This window comes from Nyctibius grandis, chromosome 5 (assembly GCF_013368605.1).
Source record: "Nyctibius grandis isolate bNycGra1 chromosome 5, bNycGra1.pri, whole genome shotgun sequence".
NCBI lineage: Eukaryota > Metazoa > Chordata > Aves > Nyctibiiformes > Nyctibiidae > Nyctibius > Nyctibius grandis.
Window position 1 is genome coordinate 43,623,389 of NC_090662.1, and position 25,599 is coordinate 43,648,987.

General features: G+C 44.6%; 1 protein-coding gene across 4 annotated transcripts in view; it reads left to right on the forward strand.

Annotated features, from left to right (window-relative positions):
• Positions 1-25,599, forward strand: part of TPH2 (tryptophan hydroxylase 2) — an 87,145-nt gene that overhangs the window by 52,860 nt on the left and 8,686 nt on the right. The window contains exons 12-13 of one of the 4 annotated variants that reach the window (XR_011048206.1): positions 17,260-17,328; positions 21,741-21,773. The exons of 1 other annotated variant lie outside the window; for it this stretch is intronic. Coding sequence is in view for 1 of the 3 variants with exons in the window: in XM_068400978.1 (XP_068257079.1) it covers positions 21,741-21,758 (18 nt within the window). In the remaining 2 variants the exon portion in view is untranslated. Of the gene's footprint in view, positions 1-17,259; positions 17,329-21,740; positions 21,799-25,599 lie in introns of those variants that run through there. 2 more of the 4 variants (XR_011048205.1, XM_068400978.1) reach the window with 2 other exon arrangements.

The window sequence follows — 25,599 nt, forward strand, 5'->3', positions numbered from 1 at the left end:
AAAGCCACGATGAGTAACAAAGATACAAAGCTTACAGAGTTATTGAGGCTTTCCCTTGAATTAGAATTATGCAGGAAAAATTTAAATATTTATAATACCTGGATTTACTCTTGTCTTTTTTGAGTAGCTTAAAATGAGAATTCCACATCAGTAAAACAATAGAAGCATATCTTTGTTCGTTTTGTGCTGTTAGCAAGTAAATCTTATTATGGATTAGGGAGAAACCCTTGAAATCCAATAGTCATTTTAGGACTAATGATGGCAAGGAAACTGTCTACAATGAAGATATAATGTCAATGAAACAGAACATTGTCAAAGGATAATGGGCTCCTGCTGCTAGATATATGCTTAATCCAATGATTTTATTTCTATTATACAACATGATTAAAAATAAATTAAATATAATGGGTTAAGGAATAATAGTGATTTAGAGAGACAGTTGCTCATTGTTCTTACATAGAAAAGCTGCCTTCTTACAGGCTGCAGAGCAAACTGGCTTTGGGCTTCAGCCAGTGAGAAGCCAGGACTGGGAAGGAACACTTTAAAAAGTGCACTATTGCACTTTTATGAATCAAATAGTTCCAGCTTAGCTGAAATTCTTCTCTGCGGTTTTTATTAGCAAAATAAGATCAGCCATTCAGCAATCTCCTTGGATGACAAGCTCATTTAGGCATAATGAGGGAATTATTGACAGTTATCAAATTACACTAACGTTTTTTTTAAAGTAGGCCATATTTATCTAAGGTGCTTATTTAGCTTTAGTGAGCGGGACTCTGGAAATTGGACTTCTGGCTTAGGCTTATTTATTTCCTGTGTAATTCTGAACTGATGCTTTATGGGTCTGAGATATATGTACTTGCTTTGCTTGCACAGAGTAAATGGGCCCGGGCTTAATGAATGTAAAGCATTGCAGTGTTTGTTTACTACCATGCAAAGTCTAAAATGAAAAACAACACTCTGAGACATTGCAGCAAATACAAATACCAAGTTTCATTTGCAAACCAAGACATGGTTCATGCATTTCGTTTCGTTCAGTTGGTAGAGGGGATGGAGTGGGGAAGGTGTTAACACAATATATTGCGTTTACCATCTCTACTCTTTGAGACCTGTTTAGCAGCCTGTTTTAAGTTTAGCCTTTCAGTACACTTTCACAAAATAAGGTGTCTTTTCCTTTCTTCTTATTATGATATCCCAATGTGATGGAGAAAGTTCCAGAAATTTACTGTACTGTGATGTACATTTACTGATGTGCTGTGATGGATTACAGAAGAAAGTTTCACATCTTTGAAAGGACAGCTTGGCCGAGAGAGCTAAAGCTGCTGAAGCCTTTCACCTACAGGCTGCTGGTACAAATCCAGCCTGGTCAGCAGTTACTGAAAGCTATCACCAGCCAGCAGCAGCCTGGCTTCTGTGTGATGAACTGGGAGGCTAGGATTGCTTAGTTTGGAGTAGAGGAGACTGAGGGGAGATGTGATAACCTTTTTCAAACACATAGAAATAGCTGCAAAACTGAAGGGACAAACTGTTCTCTGGCCCCAAGAACTAATGGGCTTAAATTGCAGGAAAGGAGCATCAAGTTATGTAACAGTGAAACATGGGGGACAGATGGCTTAGGGAGACAGCAGAGCCTCCATAATTTTTTAAGAAAACAGGTTAGGCTGCTATCTCAGGAATGATGCTATCACAGTCGGTCCCATCTTGAGACCAGGGGAGAGGCTATACAACGTCTTGAAGTCCCTTAGAGCGACTGCCTGGAAAAGGCTTCATCCTGCTCATGAAAGGGCTCCAGCCAGCTCACAAAAGCAATGGTCAGTGGCCACCACTGTGAGGCACTTGTACATCACCTGCACCTCTGCCTCCCCCTTGGTCTTTGAGCAGCCCTGAAGAGTGGCTCATCTTTCAATCTTCCCTTAGGGAATGAATAGGATCCATAGTCTGAGTGTAGCCTTAAATGCTGAGTGTGGTGCTTTATTTTAAGTTCATAGGCCATTTGAGAGAGCTCTGTGTGTGAGTTACCTGCTCGTTACAGCTGCTCAGAGACAGAAGACTGATAGTGAGCAACCAGTGTTTTGTCCTTTTGGTAAACAATGTTTAAAGCTGCTCAACTTTATAAACAAAACAGAAATGCATATTTAATCCTATTTGTGCCTGCATTTGGGCTGTCAGGAAGACTGTGCTCCCTTGAACAATCTGGAGAACCTGGAGCTCTTCCAAGCTCCTGAGCCTGAGTGCTCCAGCCACACATCAACCTTGTGCCTTGGTGAAATCTGGGCACAGAGCAGCCTGTTCTCCCTAACCCTCCTGGTTTCCAAGGGAAAGAAACCCACTGGTGTAGTCCAGAAGGGAGCTTTGGTTCAGGCCCCTGACATAGCTGCCTGGGAAACTTGGGGACCACACCTGCTGCTCAGCCCGGTGTCACATTAAGGGCCAAGTAAGGTTCAATGCAATGCTCTTCCATTCAGGAAATCAGCTTTCCACCCCAACCTGGAAACTTCTCTTCTTGTTTCAGCAGGACAGTCTATGCCTTTTTAGAAATATGGCAGCTTCCCTTCTATCTCAGTAGGAACCATTATCATATTTCCAAATAATTTGCAAAGGAGTAATTCTGGTATTGTTATGTAGTTGCTATGCTCTGTGGTGTCAGTCATTCCAACTCTGGAGATGTTTCACAGACAAATTCTTGCCTTCTCAGTGAAGAATAGGTTAACAGTGACAGATACCTCTTCTGGGCTTCAAACTACTTTTGAAACATGGAGTTAAGAGCAAGATTCTGGTTATACTAGCAAATATTTATTAGTAATGAGTCCCTCTAGTTGTCATAGTGAAGGCTGTAGAGATGCCCTTGGCATCCTTATTGGTAATTTCCTGTAACTTAACTGAGTTTGGAGGCTAAATAATGTCCTCCTCAGCTGAAATACTCCATGAAACCTGTGTTGTTTCATTTTGTATCTCGCCCTAGAGAAAAGTAAGTAAACACAAAATAATCAGAATTCAGTGATGTCTATTCAAAACATTTTGCAACAACTACATTTAGTTTAAAAAGGCCCTCCAACACCTTAGAGTAAGAACTCATATTTCTTTGCCAACAGCTGAGATGTTAAGATAAGACTAAAAATAAGTGCTAGCATCTTCTTGGGATTTGACCCGGAGTGGACTATTCAGGTGGAATAAGTGCGAAATGGGTTACATAGTCACATACTTTAAAATGCAAGTGGGTGATGGATATTCAGGAGGACATTTTTTTTAATGTAGTCAGAAATTTCAAATGTCCAGGAAAAATAATGGAGAAGCAGCTGCTGTTGCCACACTCCACCTTTGGAGGAAGAGAGTTGAGTTTGCAAAGCAGCAGGAAGTAGATTTCAGTCCATGTTAAACTGGCAGATGACCTGAAACACAACCCAAATACACCTACATCACTGACTTCTTCATGAGCTCCAGCATGAATACAATTCTGATAACAGAACAGCAATAAAGCACTCCAGAGCCAAACAGTGCTGCTTCCCACAGGAGACAAAGCGGGTGATTTGAGACCAGCATGGCACAAATAAAATCACTTTTATTCCCTGTTAGATCAGTTTTGTTTTCTGTTTCTTTTGCAAAATACCTTTTGAAATGTTGCTTTTTTTTTTTGTTGTTGTTTTCTCCTCCCTCCTTCCATTTTTGGGTGATGACATGGGATGGAATAGTAGGATTCTCTCTATAAATGCCTGGCTACAAGACTGGTGCTATAGGCAGGGCTTTGGCTTCTTTGATAATGGCTGGTTTTATAAGACACCAGACCTGACAGTAATACGTGGGAAAGGCTTATGTCATAGGGGCAAAAGGGTTCTGGGACAGGAATTAGCAGGGCTCATTCGGAGAGCTTTAAACTAGATTCGAAGGGGGATGGGGTTGTAGCTGGGCTTGCACCACTGGGGCAACGCTCTAGTATTGATGTAGACCAGGAGGCCTCCCATCCCCCTGGGGTGAAATCGGTGTGCTCAGCTCGCTCCCTGAAATGCCTGTACACCAATGCACACAGCATGGGGAATAAACAGGAGGAGTTGGAAATCCGTGTTCGGTCGGGGGGCTATGATCTAGTGGCAATTACAGAGACTTGGTGGGACGCCTCGCATGACTGGAATGTGGTCATGGATGGCTATGTCCTGTTCAGGAAAGACAGGCCACTAAGGAGAGGTGGTGGAGTTGCTCTTTACGTGAGTGAGCAGCTAGAATGTATTGAGTTCTGTCCAGGGGCGGATCAGGAGCGAGTTGAGAGTTTGTGGGTGCGAATTAAGGGGCAGGCTGGCAGGGGTGATACTGTTGTGGGTGTCTATTACAGGCCACCGGATCAGGATGAGGAGGGTGATGAGGCCTTCTACAGGCAGCTGAGAGTAGTCTCACAATTAACAGGCCCTGGTTGTTGTGGGGGATTTCAACTACCCTGATATTTGCTGGGAGGCCTACTCAGCCAGCCATCCTCAGTCCAGGAGGTTCCTCCAGTGCACTGATGATAACTTTCTGATGCAAATGGTGGATGAGCCAACTAGGAGAGGAGCGCTGCTGGATCTTATTCTCACTAACAAGGAGGGTCTGGTTGAAGCGGTGAAGGTTGAGGGCAGCCTTGGTTGTAGTGACCATGAGATGGTAGAGTTCAGGATCTCATGTGGCAGGAACAGAATAGCTAGCAGAATCACAACCCTGAACTTCAGTAGGGCCAACTTTGGCCTTTTCAAGCAATTGCTAGGGGAAATCCCATGGGACAGGGTACTAGAAGGTAAGGGGGCCCAAGATAGTTGGTTAGCATTCAAGGACTGCTTCTTCCGAGCTCAAGATCAGAGCATCCGAAGAGGTAGGAAGTCAAGAAAGGGTACCAGGAGACCTGCATGCTTAAACAGGGAACTGCTGGGCAAACTCAAGTGGAAGAAGATAGTGCAGAGATCATGGAAGGAGGGGCTGGCCACTTGGGAGGAATATAAGTCTGTTGTCAGAGGATGTAGGGAGGCAACTAGGAAAGCTAAGGCCTCCTTGGAATTAAACCTTGCAAGAGAGGTCAAGGACAACAGAAAGGGCTTCTTCAAATACATTGCAGGTAAAACCAACACTAGAGGCAATGTAGGCCCACTGATGAATGAGGTGGGGGCCCTGGAGACAGAGGATAAAAAGAAGGCGGAGTTACTGAATGCCTTCTTTGCCTCTTGTCTATACTGCTGGAGGCTGTCCTGAGGAGCCCTGGACCCCTGAGGCCCCAGTGGAAGTCAGGATAGAGGAGGAATCTGTCTTGGTTGATGAGGGCTGGGTCAGGGACCAATTAAGCAATCTGGATGTCCATAAATCCATAGGCCCTAATGGGATGCACCCGCGGGTGCTGAGGAAGCTGGCGGAAGTCATTGCTAGGCCACTCTCCATCATCTTTGCTAAGTCGTGGGCAACGGGAGAGGTTCCTGAGGACTGGAGGAAAGCGAATGTCACTCCAGTCTTCAAAAAGGGCAAGAAGGAGGACCCGGGTAACTATAGACCGGTCAGCCTCACCTCCATCCCCGGAAAGGTGATGGAACTACTTGTCCTTGGTTCTGTCTCTAGGCACATCAAGGATAGGAGGATCATTAGGGGCAATCAACATGGCTTCACCAACGGGAAGTCATGCTTAACCAACTTGATAGCCTTTTATGAGGACATAACCCGGTGGGTAGATGATGGTAAAGCTGTGGATGTGGTCTATCTCGATTTCAGTAAGGCGTTTGACACGGTCTCCCACAGCATCCTCGCAGCTAAAGTGAGGAAGTGTGGTCTGGATGATCGGGTAGTGAGGTGGATTGTGAACTGGCTGAAGGAAAGAAGCCAGAGAGTGGTGGTCAATGGGACAGAGTCCAGTTGGAGGCCTGTGTCTAGCGGAGTCCCTCAAGGGTCGGTACTGGGACCAGTTCTATTCAATATATTCATTAATGACTTGGATGAGGGAATAGAGTGCATTGTCAGCAAGTTCGCTTATGACACAAAACTGGGAGGAGTGGCTGATGCGCCGGAAGGCTGCGCAGCCATTCAGAGAGACCTGGACAGTCTGGAGAGTTGGGCGGGGAGAAATTTAATGAAATATAACAAGGGCAAGTGTAGAGTCCTGCATCTGGGCAAGAACAACCCCATGTATGAGTACAAGTTGGGGACAGAGCTGTTGGAGAGCAGCGTAGGGGAAAGGGACCTGGGGGTCCTAGTGGACAGCAGGATGACCATGAGCCAGCAATATGCCCTTGTGGCCAAGAAGGCCAATGGCATCCTGGGGTGGATTAGAAGGGGTGTGGTTAGCAGGTCAAGAGAGGTTCTCCTCCCCCTCTACTCTGCCCTGGTGAGGCCGCATCTGGAATATCGTGTCCAGTTCTGGGCCCCTCAGTTCAAGAAGGACAGGGAACTGCTAGAGAGAGTCCAGCGCAGAGCCACAAAGATGATTAAGGGGGTGGAACATCTTCCTTATGAGGAGAGGCTGAGGGAGCTGGGTCTCTTTAGCTTGGAGAAGAGAAGACTGAGGGGTGACCTCATTAATGTTTATAAATATGTAAAGGGCAAGTGTCATGAGGATGGAGCCAGGCTCTTCTCAGTGACATCCATTGACAGGACAAGGGGCAACGGGTGCAAGCTGGAACACAGGAGGTTCCGCATAAATATGAGGAAAAACTTCTTTACAGTGAGGGTAACTGAACACTGGAACAGGCTGCCCAGAGAGGTTGTGGAGTCTCCTTCTCTGGAGACATTCAAAACCCGCCTGGACACATTCCTGTGTGATATGGTCTAGGTAATCCTGCTCCGGCAGGGGGATTGGACTAGATAATCTTTCGAAGTCCCTTCCAATCCCTAACGTTCTGTGATTCTGTGGTTCTGTGATTTTTCCATAAGGATTATAAAGAGATATGTTAATTATGGAATGGTTGATGTTCTTAGCACTTTCTGCCTCAAGCTTTTCTTGTTGACACCAAACTCCCTGCCCAGTCTGCTCCTTTATGTGAAAGTAGAGTAATACTGAAGATGTGTTGCGCTCATTTCCCTGGTCTTGGCAACTGATGGTCACACCTAAAATGCTACCCTTCCTCACCATCCCTCCTTGTAGTGAATTGCTAACCTCTGAGATGTGAGCAAGGCCAGTTAATGGTAAATGAGTTTAAGGTTACGTACACAGTGGATTTGCTGTTCCAGCAGCATTTGTCTCAAGGATCAATTTGGTTGAATTCCCTTTTAATGACTACCCCTGACAGATCACTTGCAGGTAAAGTTATGAAAAAGCAAGTATCTCACATCAGATGGGAACCGGGGATTCAAAAATCTCAACTGCTGCAAAAGCAGCATATGTTCAAGAGGCATTTTAGTGCCAGTGCCAGTCAGTTCAATTAGAAGTAGCTCAAAATAGATTTTGTTGTTGCTGGACTGAAAGGCTACATTTTATCTTCAGGTCTCAATCCAGCCACTGTTTTCTGAGATAGATCTGTGTCTGCTAGAGCAGGAGCTAGAGCCGTAAGTCAGGCACGCAAGGCCCATTCCTTGTTTCGTTTGCAGGCATTTTTTAAAAACCTCTTTTACAATGTTATCTGCAGAATAAAAAATGCAGTGTGCAGAAGGTGCAGAGGCAATGAGGTCTGATCTTTTCTGACATCTCATTTCTTCCTCCCAGTGTTGGTCAGCGCAGTTCGTGCAGCCAAGCGAAGACTCTTGGCCAATGCTAATTGACAGGGGCAGAAGTTAAGAAGCCACCTGAGTCCCAGAGAAGAGCTCCCACTCCTAGCTGCTCCTGTGGCCTCAGATGACCACTGTTTATCTTCTGTGACTTGTTTTTACAGAGCAGCTCCTCAGGCTTTGTCTGTGGATATCTGTGTAGCAAGATCAATTAACGTATGCCTTCGTATGTGCAGGAAAGGTAGTAAAGAGAGGTTGAAAAGTGCCAAGAATTTTATTTCGTAGCTCTCCTTTCAAATCTTTCCTTCTCATAACTGGCTTCTGCTTGAAAAAAAAATGCACAGTAGAAGCCCACCAGCACCGTCCCTGTAAATACTGAGCATAGACGATAAAGTCATCCTTTCCAGGCCTTCCTCCCATTGCAGTCATCCTGCAGAAACCGTGCAGGTGGTCATTCTCAGCTGTCCAGTGTAGCCGCCCTCTTCTCTGAGGCCAGTAATAGTGAACTGTGGATCTGAAGGGTTGCGTGAGCTCTCACTGCTGTGCGCACCCAGGGCTATTGCCCCGCGGGACATTGCCACACAGAGGCAGGCAGCCTAGTGCAGGTCTCAGGATGAATACAGTGTGGTAGCACACAGCTCTGCCTGGGATGGTAAGCCCCGTCTCATTGCTGGGGTGAAGTCCTCCAAGATAGTTAGGGCTCTCATTTGTACCAACACAATCTTCCTTGCCCCATTTCAGAGGCAGAATTGCTTTAAATAGCTTGCTTATGAAGCCTAACACTTGGGGACTTAAAAATGTCAACAGCTTCCCCAGGCTTACAAACACAAGGAAAGCACAACCGTGTGGTACCTGCAGGCAGGTATTGATTTCCTCATCACAATGTCAGCACAAAATCCGGCATACAAACGGTGTGGGGTTCATGCGAATTCAGTTTTGATAAGCCATCTCTCAAAAAGCTCAGGAGAATCAAAAGGGGGGCTGTTTGCAGCTGGATAGGCACAGAGGCCTCTCTGTAATTCTCTGTGTTTTCCTGCCATTACCTTATTTCCAAAGGAGAGGAAGAGCACTGTGTTCATGAATGCTATATAAAAGCTGTTGCATTTTCACTGAGCGATAGCTTGGTTTGTCAGAGCTGGGAATGAAAACGTGGTTAGAGGGAGCGAATTAAATCTCAAACGTAATGCCTCTGATTTGCAGAAGGGAAAGGGGAAGTGCTAAGTGAATATAGGAAATTGCAGCATTATGCGTTGTGAGAGCAATTCTTTCCATCCTTGTAGCTAATGGACTGAACAGAAAGTGAACAATTTGTTTCATACAATGATTCACCAACACTCTGACAGGGTTTCCAATTCTGAGCTCAGTTTCATATTCAGCTCCCTGTTTTACTAGTGAAATAGTACAATTATCTGTCTACCTCTTACATTTTATAAACAGGCAAGGCTGCAGTATCTGAAAAGAATAAAAATAACTGTATAAAACCTGGTTGTTTAAGGCTGGAGGGAAGGGAAATGAAGCAAGTGTTATCTTTCCAGCGGTCTATCGGAACACTCCTCTAAAAATGAAGTTAAATTCCCTGGGAAAACAGGTCCAGAAGAAAAATGCCAATGGAACTCGGTTTTCAGTTTCTATTTAATGTTTTCTCCATCCAGGCTTGTGAAAGGAAATCACAAAACATTTCCTATTTGAGTCCACTTGTCAAATTGTTGGTAGTAAAGTAGCCAGAACTGTTACAGCTGAATTGGCCACATAAAGCTCTGGTGAAAACGGGATGCTTCTCCCAGAGGCGTTTGGTAAATGTGCTAAGCTGCTTTACAAGACAGGATGACATTTTTCTGCCTTTAACCCCATCTTTATTGAGAATAGAAATCACTTGGACTATAAGGAGTTTCAGTGTTTAATCTGGAAAGGTTTGTGAGCCAGCCCTGGCTGCATACAGTGCTTGCTCGTGGGATCAGAGTGTTTGAATGAGGGAAAATCTAGGAACTGCCTTCCAGAAGAGTGCAATTAGTCGCTTGTTAATATTCACTATTTACGATACATTAGTGCTTGTCAGGGCTATTTGGAAGGAGATTCTGGACAAATATATTGTAAAAAGGCAATCCCTGTCCCAAAGTATAAATTCAGTAGAGCTTTTAAAATCCAGTGAGAGTCAGGGGGTTGGGTGGAAGAAGGTGATGGCTGTAAAGATGGCTATGAAAGCTATTAATAAGGGTAACAGCCTGCATTGTTGAGGATTTAGGAGTCTTATTTCAAATCACATAGCTAAAATATAGAAAAAATAGTAGTCAGTAGCGGCAGTTACTTGTTGCAGCCCCTTCTGCTAGATGGTGATGAGACTGTCGCTTCATGGGGGGATCTGAGTCTATCCCGTATGCTCACCATAAACAATGAGTATAAAGTTGATGCTAAAAATGCTTTTAGTCTGAGAGCTGCTTAAATTGATGGCAGCAGTCAGTGGGTGCTGAAATCTAGGATCCTGCTGAGGAGGTAGGGTGGACAGCGGAGGGAACCTGTCTTGTTGGGAATGGCACGTGTCAGTGGCTTCAGAGCAACTGAAGAGCATGAACTTCATAGCACCCATTTTGCACATTGTTCCTGGAGACCCGAGGGGGAACTCTGCACAGCAGAGGGAAAGGATCTGTCTTTTTCCTATAGATGCAATGGAAAAGGGACAGAAGGTTGGACAAAACAGCCTACATGACTTTGGTAGGGGAAAGAGATTTAGGATTATCAATAGCAGAAGACTTAGAGTTACCTAATCTTAGCATATTAGGGAAGAAAATGGCCTTTTTTTGTTAGTTTCTTATAAATCCTAAGCTCTCAGTACCTCTGTCCAGGTCCAGGAGGAGAATCCTCAGTTCCAGGGCTACCTCCCTCAATGACACTGGGATAGAGGTGCCCAGTTAAATGTTTGCTGAGTCTCCGGGTGATTTTACTGCTGCCCTTTCTGGAAACAGTACACTGGGCCTAGGTTTGCTGGGCCAGCCGGCAGTACTGGCTCCATGGCTGGGATTTGCAGTGGTACAATTAATCCACTCCTTGTAAACTGGAGAAATGCAGCATTCCCTTTGAATTGCAGGAGTGAATACAGGGCAATAGGGGCACATTTGTCCTATGAGGTGTTTACTTCAGGATAATATGAAATGTAACCTGTGACTGCTTTTCTCTGTGAAGTTAGCCTTGGGTAGTTATTGGAAATGTGCCATTACTAGGTGTCTGCATTTGGTTGGATGGCTCTCACCCTGTACCTTTCTGACCTTAGCAAGCTCCAGGCAAACCTTGGCAGTAGTCTGTATCTAAGTGAAACCTGCCATTTTGTTTAGCTCTGGAATAAATCACATATCTGGAGAAGCAGGAGGAATCTGCCTGAAGAGGGACCATGCTGTGATGGTCCTTTGCAGTTAGGTAACAATTTGAGCTAAGAAGTATAGACCATGCTGGCCCCAAAGCTGTCTTAAAGTACATCTGGGCAGAATTTGCACAAAGCCATTGGTGTGACTGGGGAGCTACAGCAGATTTCTCTGGATTCCCTTAAATTCCTGAGTTTCTGCTTTCTACTGGGCATAGCATAAGGGAAAGAAACCACAAACTGGGAAAAAATGGTTTTCCTCTGTTGGTAAGCAAGTGGTGCAAACAAAAACCTTCCTTTTCCAGCACGACCAAGTTCAAGAGGGTGACTGCTCCACTTCCAGCCTCCTGGCACTCTCACACCAGAAGTTGTTGCAAACAGCATTTATTCCCTGTGATTCTCTCTTGCAACCTTATTTTCAGTTTCCTGGGGCACTACAGCATGGTGAAAGCTGACTCATGCTTCCCTTTCAGAAGATGGCTTCATCTTTGCTGCTGCAGAAAGGACCTTCATTTCTTGCAGATTCCTGTAAAATGTTTTGTGGTAAGATGGCAGACAGTACATCTGCTTTCACACATTTGCCTAAGTGCTTGCAGCCTGCACACATCCTTCACCATTGGACATTTCCTAGTACTGGAATCTGTAAAGCCCTAAACAAAAACTAAGATTAAAGCAAACAAGCAAACTGATATTTTATTGCCCTCCTTCCCTTTTGTGTTTAAATTACCATTTGCCCTAATTAATCTCGTGTGTGGCTCCTCAGTTAGGCAACACAGTTTTTCAGCGTGCGTATGTATGTACGTGTAAATTAAAAAGAGGCCAGATTATTTTTCGAGCAGATTTTTCCATGGTCTCCTATGTTGTAATTACTGCCCAGGGTTCTGCGAAGTTGCACATGCGGTTCTCATGCAGAAAACAGAGCAAACATAATGTAACTAACCCATGGTGACTACCAGATGCCTCAAAGTGTTCAAGACCTGCAGTAAATTACTGTTTTCTTTGGTGCGTATCCACTCTGCCTTCTGATGCTTTTCCCTGTGATGCCCTGTGACCTCGCTGTGAATGTGATGCCTTCTGCTCTGTGCTTGGATGGACAGGTGGACAACGGTGCCAGCAAGGGACCTCGACAGTCAGTCTACTAGTCTCTTGCCTGTGATTCCTCAGAAGGATGACAACTGATTAGCTAAAGCTAATGGTTTCTGACAAGTGCTTAACTAGACTTAAAGAAATACTGTCTCTGTGAAACCAGAGCCTTTTGATAGATATTTAAAACTTCACTTCTCTGCCAAATGCATGTGTTAGTAACCATGCTTCACCAGCTGATCATATCTCGTAATTACAATTACTTGTCCTAGCCCAGGGAAAAGCTCAGTTCATTTGTCCAAGTATTGATTAACTGGTGTAGTCAAGATTACTTTACTTCACAGAGGATGGATAACCATTAATAATGTTATAATTACAGCCCAGAAAGTATGGTGATGAGGGGCTAGACTGGAACTTCAATAGATAAGGAGACAGGCATTGTTTATATAATCCTGAAAAAAATTACAGCTGCTATGTTAAAGGAGAGTAATTAACCCGAGGGAACCGCTGATGACAAGGACCTGTTCATGTCTTCAGGCTGCACACAGGGCACTCTCCCAGTGAGAGTCCCTGGAGGTCAGTCGCTCGCTCGGGGCAAGGCCAGGAAGATACTGGACTGAGTGACATCTCAGGGCTGAAGTGTGTGCAGCAGCAGTGGGAGGAGGCAGAGCCACAGGCTGTATTTTGGTATCGTGAAACCATCAAATACGGCCATATACACATGAAGGATGGGTGGCATTTTAGTTCCTGCTCCCTGTCTGGTCAGGCAGGGGGGGGAAGGAGAGGCTGGCCTTTACACCCACAGTAGGAGCCACAGCACAGGGTGGCACCAGGGCTTCCTTCTCCTCTCCTCCCTCTCATGTGGATGCCCAGCACAGGGTGTCTCCCAGCACTCACTGACCCTGTTGAGGTGACAGCTCTGCTTTGGTGCTGGCAGCCATGTGGTCCCAGAGGAGGAGGAGAAGGAGGGAAGCCCATCTCGGGGAGTAGGGAGGCCCTGCAGAGGTCTGGGGCACAGTGGGGCATGGAGGGCTGGACTGGCCGGTGCTACACACAGTGGAGCAAAGCGGGGCACAGGGCAAGTGGAACAAGCAGAGACATGAGCAGTGTCAGATGATCTTGTGCTTGTTCAGAGTGGTGACACTGCTGTGGGATCAGTACACAATGAAGGGTTGGAGTATCTGGTGGCCAAGGAGAGGCCAAGAGAGCTTGAGAAGAGAAGGCTCTGGGGGGATTTATAGATCAGTATGCATGCCTGATGGGAGATGGGGATGAAGAAGGAGCCAGACTCCTCTCAGGGGTGCCCAGTGACAGCAATGGGCACAAGTTGCTGTACAGGAAACTTGAAGAGAAGTAAAACATTTTTACTATGAGGGTAGTCAAACATGTGCACGGGTTGTCCTGAGAGGTTGTGGAGTCTGTGTCCTTAGAGGTACTCAAAGCCTGGCAGGACCTAGCCCTGAGCAACTTGCTCTGGCTGATCCTGCTCTGGGCTAGGGGTTGGACTAGGCAATCTCCTGGCATCCCTTTCAGCCTTAACCATGCTGAGACTCTGTGACCAGGACATTTCACAAATGCTGCTAATATGTTGTAATAATAATTCCATTGGAAGCTTTACCATCTCTTTATAAGCCAAATGTGGATAATGTTGCAGATTGCATCTTCTTTTTGTGATAGGGTCTACAGTGCTGTCTGTTTAATGTTTTCTTCTATGACTATCATCTTCTCTGATTTTTCTTGAGACATTAATCACTGATTATTAACCAGTAAGCTCTGTTCCTGACAGAGTAAGATCTCTTCTGATCTCCCATAAGTGGGCTAAAGCAAACTTAAGCATGTAAAGTAAAACAAAGTTTTGCATGGAGGAATGCAATGTTGCAAAAGAAGGCAGCAACTTGTAGCTCACCTAGTTTGTAAGCCTGTTGCTGGCTCATTCCTATAAGAACTCAGAGTGAGCTGCAGCTTTGAGTTAAGAGTCTTAACAGCCCCTACAGCTCAGCAAAGAAATCCTGTGACGATCCTCCCACTGTGGACAAAGATCAGAAGAATTTTCTTAGTGCTTTGGGTGTCAAAGTCCGAAGTCCAAAGACCAGGTCATTTTGCCCTGCTCTGAGGTTGTTGGAAATCTCTTGGGTTAGGGGAGCTTCCAGAGAGCCATAGATGGGACCTCGTTCTCTTGAATGTCTGGAGGTGGTGAAGTAGGACATACACCAAGAATATGGCTTTATGAATGTGGTAAAAACTGAGAAAATTATTATCTGGAGTCAATAAGTTCATATCCTAAATCTCTTTGACCCCATTATCTAGACTTCAGCTAATTTCAAGGATCTGTTCCAAAATTACTGTCAAAACACAGTCAGTTAATCTGCTGTTCATCCATCACACAGAACAAACGTGACCACTCCTAATGAATAGTGATTGCCCATGGGCAGTATGTGTGTGCTTGTGTTCCCTCATACAGCCCACTGTTCCACACAGGTCTGTATGGTTTTATGTAAATTCATGCTAATCTCAGTCTCTGTACCTGTGGGCGTATTTCACCCATCTGATAAGGATCAAGGGACTCACCCCTTGCTATATACTTTATATTCAAACAAGTTGGGGTTAATTTGATGCTAGGAGAACATCCTTTAATTCTCCCTGTCAAGGCATTAAACTACTAACATTAACTTTCTATGCTGAGCTCTTGGGGTCTACAAGGAAATGGTGTGAGCAAATTTCATAGCAGATATATTGGCATGTGAATGTAAATCAGGTGGAGAGTTGTAAGCAAAGGGAGTATCAGGCTGAGATGTGTGGTGCTTTACAAAGGAAAAAAATGAACCAAATTAAGCTCAAGCTACATTTTTTGTTCTCACAGTGTTGATAGTTTGGGTGTTTGATCTGAACACTGTGGGTGGATTGTTTGGAAATAGTAGGTCGTGAGATCTTTTGTTAATGAAAATGTGGAGGGCTCTCGTGTCCCACTCTGAAATGTAAAATCTCTTTGCCCGTACAAATCTTACTGTTAATTTGATTTATTTCTGTCAGTGATCTGTGTTCCCTTCCTTCCTTCCACACTCTCCTTAAAGTTCCCCAAAAAGATACAGTCCTTCATTTTTGCTGATTTGGATACATAATCCAGTGATGTCTTTTTTATTTACAGACTAAGTGCTGAGTAGTGAAATGTAAATAAACAATAATCTGTCCAACTCATAAATACTCATTGCACTCCCCCTCTTTACCACTGCTGCCATCACCGCAAAAGCTTTATTAGATTTTATGGGGCATTTGTAAAAGTCAAGAGATTCCAGGGAATTTTACCTTCCTGTTCAAGCTAAGGGAAAATATCTCAAAGCTTGAAGCCCTCTTCAGCAAAATCATTGCAAGCAGGTCCTGCTCTTTCTTAAACTGGGAAGGCGACAGCTTGAGCGCATCCGCCGAGTGCCACTGTGACAGTCTGATCACCTGTGGAGAGAAGTGTCTCGCAGACAGGCAGGTCCCAAGCCACTTTGGTAATCATAGGTGAAAACTAACAGCTTGCCAGTGCAGATTCTTGAGTGCCCAAGGCATGTGCTTAGAGTAGGAGCCTCCACAGTACAACTGCTGCATTCAGGGATTCTGCAGCAGCTCGTCCGGGGGGCTCCAGGGAACTCGCTTGGGAGAGTGTGTTGTAACTAGAATGATCAGGAGATAATTAAACTTAATGGTCAGTAGTTTTGCAAGCTCCTGACCAGCTGGATTTGGGAGACCCCATGCCAGCTAATGCAGCTACATGGTTGTCAGGTACTGGCTAGGCATCTAACCAGGCCTTTTGGTTGCAAGCCAAAGTAATGCTCCTTCTATCCAAAGGTTGTTTATAATGTTCCTTGATTGCTTCTCCCAGTAACATTTTCATCTTCCACCAGCCTAATCTTGCCTGTTCTCTAGCTTTCATAAGGCACTGAATGAAGTATCAGTCTCATTATGGAATGGAGAGGCACTTACTGTCAACCTTAATGTCAGCAGCATTGACATCAGACATGACATCAGGCTGTCAATTTTCTGTCCATATAGGAGTTAATTAAAGTGGTAGCCAGTTGGTAGGAGAATATCTGTCTTCAACAGGTCTTTTCCTGAATTTAGGCATAAGTGCCGAAATAGAGGGTGTGAAAGTGTAGTTTGGGCAAAGCGTAGACACCTAAGTCGAAAGGCCTGGAAAATGCCAGCTCCTTTCCTACTTACACCCTAGAGGTATTTGAATTCCTTAAGTGTCACAAGGCTTGACTCTGGCGTTTCCTGGTGCCTAAATCTCTGGAAAGACCCAGACATGCTATTGTCAGGACTAGGTGACTGCCTAAGTCCAACTGTGATTTCCAATCAGGCATTTCCCTGAGCAAGTCTCCTGAAAGTCATTAACAAGTTAATTGGATCCAGGAGGACTAATTTCACAAAATTAAAAGTGTGTGATCTTTCCCTTTTAAAGCACAGGCAGGGAAAGTCCCCTTCCTCCTCCTCCAAAATACAGTAGCCAGCTGGAAGCAGATCTGATCAAAGAAATAAATGGTCTTCTGCCTGAAAGAAGGGAGCCCAGCACCTCTCATCTGGGCTGGATGTCCTAGCCACTGGTGCATGGTCCATCTCTGCCAAGATCTCTGGCTATGTGCATCGAGAACTAGAGGGGGCAAGGTGAAGCCTGGTGTTAGGACATAGTTATTGGGTTTTACTTCTTTACCTTTAGCTTAGCTACCACTGCTTAGAGTGAGTATTCCTCTCAGAGGTACGGTGGGAATTTGAATTAGCATGAAAACTATCTTACCCTGATTAAAAAAAAGGATTAATTCTGTATGTTGTTTCATGGAGATACTGGCAGTTTGTCAGCTGGGTGAGCCCACCTTGTGACCAGACAGAATGAAGGAGGAAGGGTCATGGAGAAATAGTGTGGCTGTTGATATGACAGGCTCCATGGTGCATCCTGTGCCAGGCACCACGTGTGCTAACAGGCGAGTGGCAGCAGGCAGGCACAGCGACAGCGGGACCATGCGTGCGCCCTTGCAGCCATACAGAAGGGACCTACAGGCTGGATGTAGTCTTCCCGCATACCCTGGGGGCACCACAGCGATGACCAAGATGGTTAAAACTCCTGACTAAATTTTAGATCCTTATTACTGATGATACCTGAGATAGTGGAAAACCAAAGCTACAATAGCTTTTTTTTTGAATTTTAGGTTCCAGGCTGAATTTGGAGTACAAGTACTCTGGGAGAAGAAACTATGTTCTTTTTTACTTTTAACAAGGTGAGTTATCTGGAAGACTCTAGAAAAATTGTAAATATGGAGTCTGAATGTGCTATTTTTGCAAAGATAGATAATCCTCAGACTAGAGCTGCTCTTAAATGAGTACTGAACTGTAAAGATAAGAGCATGGACTGGAGCTGTCTGGAAAAGTTCCTTTTGTTTAGGGACAAATTACAGGTTTACTCTGTCACTGCATGTAAAATAACTTCCTTGTGTCCCAACTCAGCTATTTGATGAGTTATCAAGACTGGTGTGACTGCATCATAGAGTACCATATCTAAGCTTAGAACAAGTGAATTTCTAACCGTTTTGTTTGCCAAGAAAATCTTCCCACAGTCTAATTAACATAATGTTGTCTGTGAGTCTGCAGACAGCCTTAAATGAAGAGCATGAACCTTTCCACCCCATTCATCTCAGTGAAGTGCCAGCTTCACACTCCTTGGTTTCACTCAATGTCAGTGCCACTTGCTTTATTGCCGAGTGTTTTGTCTGAACATTTGGAAGGGGCATGCTGGAACATGTAGGGAAAGAAAAACACAGGAAAGAAGAACAATGATACAGAAAGGAAGAAAACATCAGCTGTCCTCTGCATGTGGGTGATGGATTGAGCCCCTCTGGTGGCTGCAGAACAAATGGGAGCTGGAGCTCTGGCCAGCTCACCCGTTGCAACCTCCCCTGAGGGCAGCCCCTTCATGTGTTGCACTGCTGCCAAAGGTGGAAATCTTTTCTCAAAGCCAGCTGAGACTGTCCCTCCTGCAAAGCAGGCTGGTTGCCTCTTGTCCTTCTGCGTTGTCCCACTCTTTCTGCTGTAGTGATACAAGCCACCATGGAGACCGGTGTGGGTGAGCATGTGTAAATATCCTGAGTGCTAACTGGAGATGTTGGCTTTGGCACTGACACCCCAGTGGTTCCATGGTGCTTCCAGTCTTCTTCTGTCTACCCTGTATCCAAAGAGCATCAGTCTGTGTTTGGCCTTGTCTCCATCACAGTGGCTCCTTCCCTGCTGAGGTGCTTTTGCAGAAGACCTCCCCTTCCCCACTCTTTCCTGCTTTTCCTCTCACCTTTTCCCAGTGGGTTTTCAATATGCTGCAGTCAGATGCTTTTCTCCGTGTCACTTGGGTGGGACTTTCCATTTTTAGTTTCCTTTTTTTCTAAGGCACTCTCATGGTCTATAGCCAGATGAGAGAGAAGTGGCGACTTTGGGGGGCTATGACTCCTGAAATGTCTCTTCTTTAATGCTTCTGGTGTGGATACCGTAGCTTTGTATGCTCGAGCCTTGGTACCTTTGCTACAAATACACGCAACGTTCCTCTTCACATAGAGGAAAATTCAAGGCTATGCTGAAAAATGTTTGGCTTTCTTCTTTTAAACCTAACCACCAAACCCTATGATTTTTTTCACCTCTCTTTCTGTGCTGTAGCTTTTTCACACCTCTTTGCTTAAGACTCCTTCAGATGCACTAAAAGGAGTCCCTGCTTCTTTGGAGAAGAGGTGATTAAAAAGGCACGGGACTGTAAAGGGGAGATGGGGTTACGGGAGCTGAGTGAGGCTGAGCCACGCCAGAGGAAAAGGCAGTGTGTTGAAGTCAAGGAGAGGTAAGGGCCTGGAGGGATAGTGGAGGGAGGGCTGCCAGAGCCTGTCCTTCATTGACTTAATAAACAACCCACATAGCAATAACAATAAATAATTTTATGAGGAGCTAGATAAGCTTTTAAGGGGAAAAATGGTAGGGAGTGTAACTGCAAATCGAGGAGGAAAGCGGCTGAGATGGGTTTCCCTGTTGCCGTCTGTCCTCTATTTGGCAGCAGCTCGTTTGTGAAAAAAGCAATCAAGAGTAGTTTATGATGCTAAGACATTTCAATGACTTGCACTCAGTGAAAATCATTGATGTTCCTGCTTTAGCTAGATTTTGCTGCTTGCAGTTGAAAGCATTTCACTGCCTGAAATCCTATTTTGTTAAACCTGGCAATGAGTAAAATCACAAGTTCCTTAAGAAAATCCTCTGGGCTTTGAAGGGAATGTGTTCATTACCCCTGCAATTAGCAGGAAAGCTCCACCTTGATGGGGCACTCAGTCCCTTCTGATTCTCTTCCTCACAGCTCCCTAATCACCAGGTGCTGTTCAGATTGTAGATTGCCATCGTTTAATGCATATTGTAGAAAGCTCTGATTATCTGTCACTGTGAAACATATCAAGAGCCAGACCATAAATATTTCCATCAACTTGTCTCTCTGCCATCCCGAGGACCAATTCCTGCAATACAGCTAATCCCTCAAAATGTAGTTTGGGCTTTGGCTTCTGTGGAGCTGACCCATATGCAAAGGAAATGTTACCTTGGGAACAAGGTTAAATGATAGGCTTATGGACCTACGCTCTTTTTTCCCCTTTATTTTATGATGGAAATGTAAGATGTTGTGAATGGTTCATCATAACACATGCCAGCAGAAGCATGCCAAAAATAACAATCATCTGAAGCAGCACACGGTATATAACGCTTGCATACTTCTCCGAGAGTTAGAAAGATCATTGAAACAACACATGTCAGATGCTATTACTGTCATATTGTTGGGGCCATCTGTTAGAGCCCAAGATCAAGACCTGCTGCTTTCCCTGGAACAGCAGCTCCACAAAGGACTGTGGCAAATTAAACTAAATCTGCTCAGGCCTGGAGAGTTCATCTGAGGGTTTTGCTTGTTTTATTTCAACATTTCATCAGGGATAAAACTAACAGTATATTTTAGATATTGCTCCAGGGGAAGTCTGGAGAAAAGCTTTTTAATTCTTTTTTGTTTGTTTGGTTGGTTTTTTTTGTGGGTTTTTTTGAGGGACTAAATAGCAGGTACAAGATAAGGACTGAATTGTCAGGATGGGATGTGTACATTTGCACCCACAGGTGTGCTTCTTGAGAAAACTTGTTCATAAATAAAGTTCATACAAATGAGCACATGCAATTATTTGCAACTAATAAACAATAATTTGATACTAACCTGCAGTTGTATATGACAACTGATTAATGCAGTTGACTACACAAATTTTCAAAGCAAAGACTTTTGAAGTTGCATATGGAATTTGGATGCCAAATCCTCCTGGTGGTCTTCAAAATCTCAGCTAGAATACCTGTAAATCTGTTTATTATATATAAGATGAAATTCTATATAATTTTGAATTCACAGGGAGTTTTGCTACTGACAGCAGTGAGTTGGATTTCACACATACACTTGCTGTATCATTATAGCTACTCACACACACACATCTATACATATAGATATGTGTTTTCTATTGTATTAACATAATGGCACAGCTTTTAGTTCCACTGCATTCATGTAAGTTTACGTAATGGGCATATGTTTTACTGGCGTGTTTCATAACAGTTTTAAGCAATGTCCTTACTGACACCAGAACACTGAAGAATTAACTGTATTGATGTGGAGGATGGAAAGTCTCTGTTATAAAGACAGACGTAGTTCAAATGCCATGAATTGGTAGTAGTTCTCAAATGTAGGTAAATGACATCATAGATCTGGAATATTTTTGTGGAGGTTTAGTTTTACTGGATGTTGGTGAAAGACTTGGACCCGGCTCCTGCCCATTCTGCACTTTCTGGTTAGTGGGGGATCTTGCACCACAAAAAGCCTCCAAAGCTTTGCTTCAACCCTCATGCAGAAAGAGCTTTTGCTTTGAAATCTCAGGCTGTGCTACAGCATGTGAATACTTTTCCTGCGGACTCAGGGCGCATATGTTCATCATGAGAGCCTTCTCCGGCTCCTGGGGGAGCCCAGCACAAGGGGGTTCAATAGCAGAAGAGATCTTCCCATGGAGGGCACAGGAGAGAGCCCCAGGGAGGAGGAGGCTCAAAACTGGTACTGAAATAAGGTGGGAGCAGCAGGGAGATCCCTGTTACTCTGCAGGGCAGGAGGGAGATACGTGGGGAAGAGAGAGGACTGCTGGGGACTCACTGCTGGCAGCACCTCATCATTCTGCCCACTGACTGTTTCCATGTTTTACCCAATAATTGTTTAATGTAAAATATGCGGATGGTCCTAGAGTTGAGGTAGGATCCAGGTCCCCATTTCCAGGAGAGCATGCTCACTGGCAGGACAGAGACTTGGAAGTTTATTAACTGCACCTTTAGGGCCTGGGGAGGGAGCTTTTGCTTGTGGAGGTCAGACTCTGGGGAGAGGACAGTTAACTTTATGCTCACAGCAATTTTATAATCTACTGCTGTTCTTTCCTCTGGGTCTCTTGCAAGAAACTGGTGTCAGAAAGATGCTGCTGTTGCAGTTGCTCATGAGGAGTAATGATCCCAACTGCAGCACCCTCTATACCCATACTGCTGTCTGGGGATGCTAACAGTACAAACTGATTATGCAGTGCAAAAGTATCTAACAACCTTCTATTTATTTCCTTTGCAGGAGAAATTCCCCAAGTAGATCTCTGTCACTCCTCCCAACCATTTTTACTCATTGCAGCGTTCAATCAGAAGTATTTGAAATACATTACATTATTGAAAGCCTTGTTTAATTGAAATGCATTGTGTCCAAATAAATCTGGAAGAGCCAAGACTGATTTTATGACATATTGTAAAACTCTTGGGTCCTTGGAGGAGGGAGCAAGGTGGAACTGAAAGATGGTGTGATAATTTTGGGGCCAGGCAAAGGGCATATTGTCAAACCACAGGTACGGTGGAGTTGTCACCCTCGAGAAGAGCTTGCCTAGAAGAGAAGCTTCCATAATATGAAATAACCTCCCCTTCCCTCCCTCTCTGGGTTTTATCTCAGTGTTATTTGGGGTAGAAGCATTTTTCTGATTTTGAAATATGTGCCAAGTGACAAGCTCCCAGGACAGGGCATTTCAGCTCCATGAAACTGATGTTCTTGTCACTTTTACTGCCCCCTTCAGCAGGAATGGGCAGCGATGCCAATTTCCCTGAGCAGCTGCTGACGCCTGCCACCAACCAGGACTCTGGGGGGATCCACCAGCACACTGGCTCCAGCTGAGCGAACACACAGCTTCCAGCATCTCCAGCCTGGGGCAGGTGTGCCAGCAGTCAGGAAGGCTGATCTCAGACGGCTGTCTTGGATTAAGCAAAAGCTTGAGATGCATTGACTGGCACATCACACAGAGGGTGATATTTTTTGACTAATCTTTGTTTTGACAGCATGTTCAAACAGTTCTGAAGCCCCTCTCAAGATTTCCCACAATCTAAGTGCTCACGTTCCCTCTTTGCTGGCACTTCACATAGACTCTCCAATTTCATTTCATATTCAGCCTTCATGTGACCAGAAAAGCTTTCAAAAATAGGTCCACTTTTAAGGTCATGGAGAAAGAACAGTCAATTCTTTAACGATCTGACCAGCACTGAGGCAATTCCTATATATTTCATAGTAAGTGGTAATAGAAAACTTTCATAAAGAAAATCCTAAACCATCCCAAGCTGTGCTTTCCATGAATGAATTCAGACACAAAAACTGCCTGCCTGCGGTCTGCAGGAGTTCAAAGCCAAGATGTGTCAAACATGAGTGCCGTGTCCAATCTTAGTCATAATAACACAGAGAGAGACTATTGCTGGTCCCACTGCCAGGCACTAAGTAATTCCTTGCTGGAAGAAGTTTGCTCAGTCCCAGCAGGGAAAGAGGCAGCCCCACTGCAGAGACTATCCAATTATGTGGATTTTTTTCAGGAAACGCTGTAAAAGCATTTTCACTCATGAGCCTGTGCTTGAGCTACATATCTCTAGTGATACAATATTTTTGTTCTGAATGGCTTTTTGTGGTGTTCAGTGATGTGGCAGGTTTCAAAAATTTGGTGATTGAAAGATTAAAATGTGTAGTGTAAAAGGTGGCAGAAGGATAATTTGTTTTTTTGTTTGCTGTTTTCTTGCTTGATTTTCCTTAGGTTAGAAGCAGGCAGAAGAATTCAACTGAACCAAAGCCAAAATGTGTTTTTTCAATATTGAGGAAATATAGTCTTTCTTGTTTGCACTGGGAATATTCTTTAATGAAGACAACCCTTGAAGTAATAGTATATATGGGGGAGGCTGGGGCTGGAGCTATTCCTCCTAAGGGAACTGTGAATTAATGTGTGTTCCTCTCCTCATTTCCTTTTGTTGGTAGTAAAAAGTATATCCATACTGTAGCTTCAGTCCATGTGGTTTAATATCCTAGACGGGTTGCCCCTCGAGACGTAGCAGAAGTGGGGAGAAGGGGTATGTTTAGAAAAGGAGATAGTTTGTCAATAATTAAAGATCATTTTGATCAAAACAAGACTCCTGAAATGCAATAGATTCAATAGAGATGATTTCAAATATGTTGTCTAGCAATTCTGCGCTGCTTTCCTGCACCCTGTGGTTTCTGGATTCAGAGGTAGAAAAAATACAGTCTGCGTTACTGAGCCACGGTGTTGGAAGAAATGAAGATGCCAAATATCCCGTCTCAGCTAATGGCTGGCAGCGGGTCCTTGCAGAGAGAGTAAGAGAAACTGGGCAAGGCCCGAGGGAGCCTTGCCAGCCCCCAGTGCCGGCGGCCCAGCTCCCGGGAGCTCTGCATCCACGGCAGGGAGCATCTCTCCTCCCCAGGAGCTGCTCTGCCAGCACAGACCTGCCTTTCGGGTCCGCTGTCCCTCACCCACCCTCCTGTCCTCTACCAATGCGGGGACCCTACCCAGGAGCTTTTCGTGTCTTCGGAAACGTGCCGCTGTGCTTCTCCCTTGAAGGGCAGCACCGAGGGAGGAGGCAGAAACTGCGCCCCTTTTTTGGCCTGAATTCTACCCGGTTTAGTTCAGAAGAGGTCGTCACCTTCCACTGTTCCTAGAAAGCACACAGTCACAGAGTCATTTAATAGACTTCTTACATCACTGTAGGGAAACCATTTATTAATTTTATCTGCTTTTTCCCCTGGGGAAGTAGTCCAAAGCCTGAAGTGGTGTCAGGAAAAGCTAGGGGAATACTGACAGTTCTTGTTTTGCAAATTGTCAAATGAACCCATTTCCCACCATTGCTGGTGTTACGGTTTAAAGCTGGGCTGGCTATTAAACCTGCAGCAGACGCTCTCTGTTAACCCTCCCCCCCCACCCGAAGGGAAAGGGAAAGGGAAAAGGGAGAGAGACTTACGGGTTGGAAAGTTAAAACAGTTTTAATAAACCTATAATAATGAAAAAGAGTATAATAATAATATTGGAATAATCAAATATATACAAATATATATACAAAACCAAGATCGAGCTCCCCCGATGTCGGCAACGTCACCCCCGGCACTGCAGGGCAGGCTCCGGGAAGGCCCAGGCTGGGCCTAGCGACGGTCGAGAGCTGGATTCAGGGATGCACGGATCAGGATCGGGGGCAGCAGGAAAACAGTCGGAGTCCTCCTTGGACACCGGCCATAGCAGAAAGAGAGCGAGACCCTCGTGATCCCCCCGCTTTATACTGAGAATGACGTGTATGGGATGGAATACCCTCGTTGGTCAATTTTGGGTCACCTGCCCTGTCTGCTCCCCCCTGCAGCTGCGACCCCTCTTCGGCTCTTCACTCATAAGCAGTGAGGAATTCAGCAGTGACCTTGGTTTCTCTAAGACTAAGTACAGCAAGAGCCTTACTGCACAACATCCCTACTGGTGCCTCAGCGATAACTACAAACTTCGAGCGTTATCAGTCCTGGAAGCAGACACTGTCTGCAAAACATGTAGTTAGTTTCAGAAAGTGCAGTTACTTAGAGGAGACTTAGCTGAAAGTAAAAATCACTGAAAGGAAAATCGGCCTGGTTTAGGCCAAACCAGGACAGCTGGTAATGTCTTTCATTATGCCTTTAATGAAATTGTATTGACATATTTATGGTCTAATAAAATAAAAAAAAGATACCCTGGAAAAGCAGTTTCCAGGAGCTGAAATGTTTTAATAATGGTTTCGTAAATGATTTTGATTTTTTTTTAGTCATAAACTTTGGTGAAAAGAACTGTGGATAATTCAAAACCGCTAATGAAATGGTCTCTGGACTGTGCCATTTAAATCCTCTAAGATGTATTTTCTGCTGCCTCTCCTTGAAATTTGATGCCCTTCATTTTTACCATCTATGGGGAGCTGGCTACAATGTGTTGTATCTTCTTCCCACACAGCCCACTTATCCGCTATTATATTTTCCTACTTTGTTATCACTGGGAAAACAGCACTTTGACATACATTTTTATGATTTATACTTTAAAATACCCACCTGATCCAGTTTTATTATGTCCTCAGTTGCTGAATTCAGAGTGAGTTAAAGTAGGGACTTTAGCATCTGT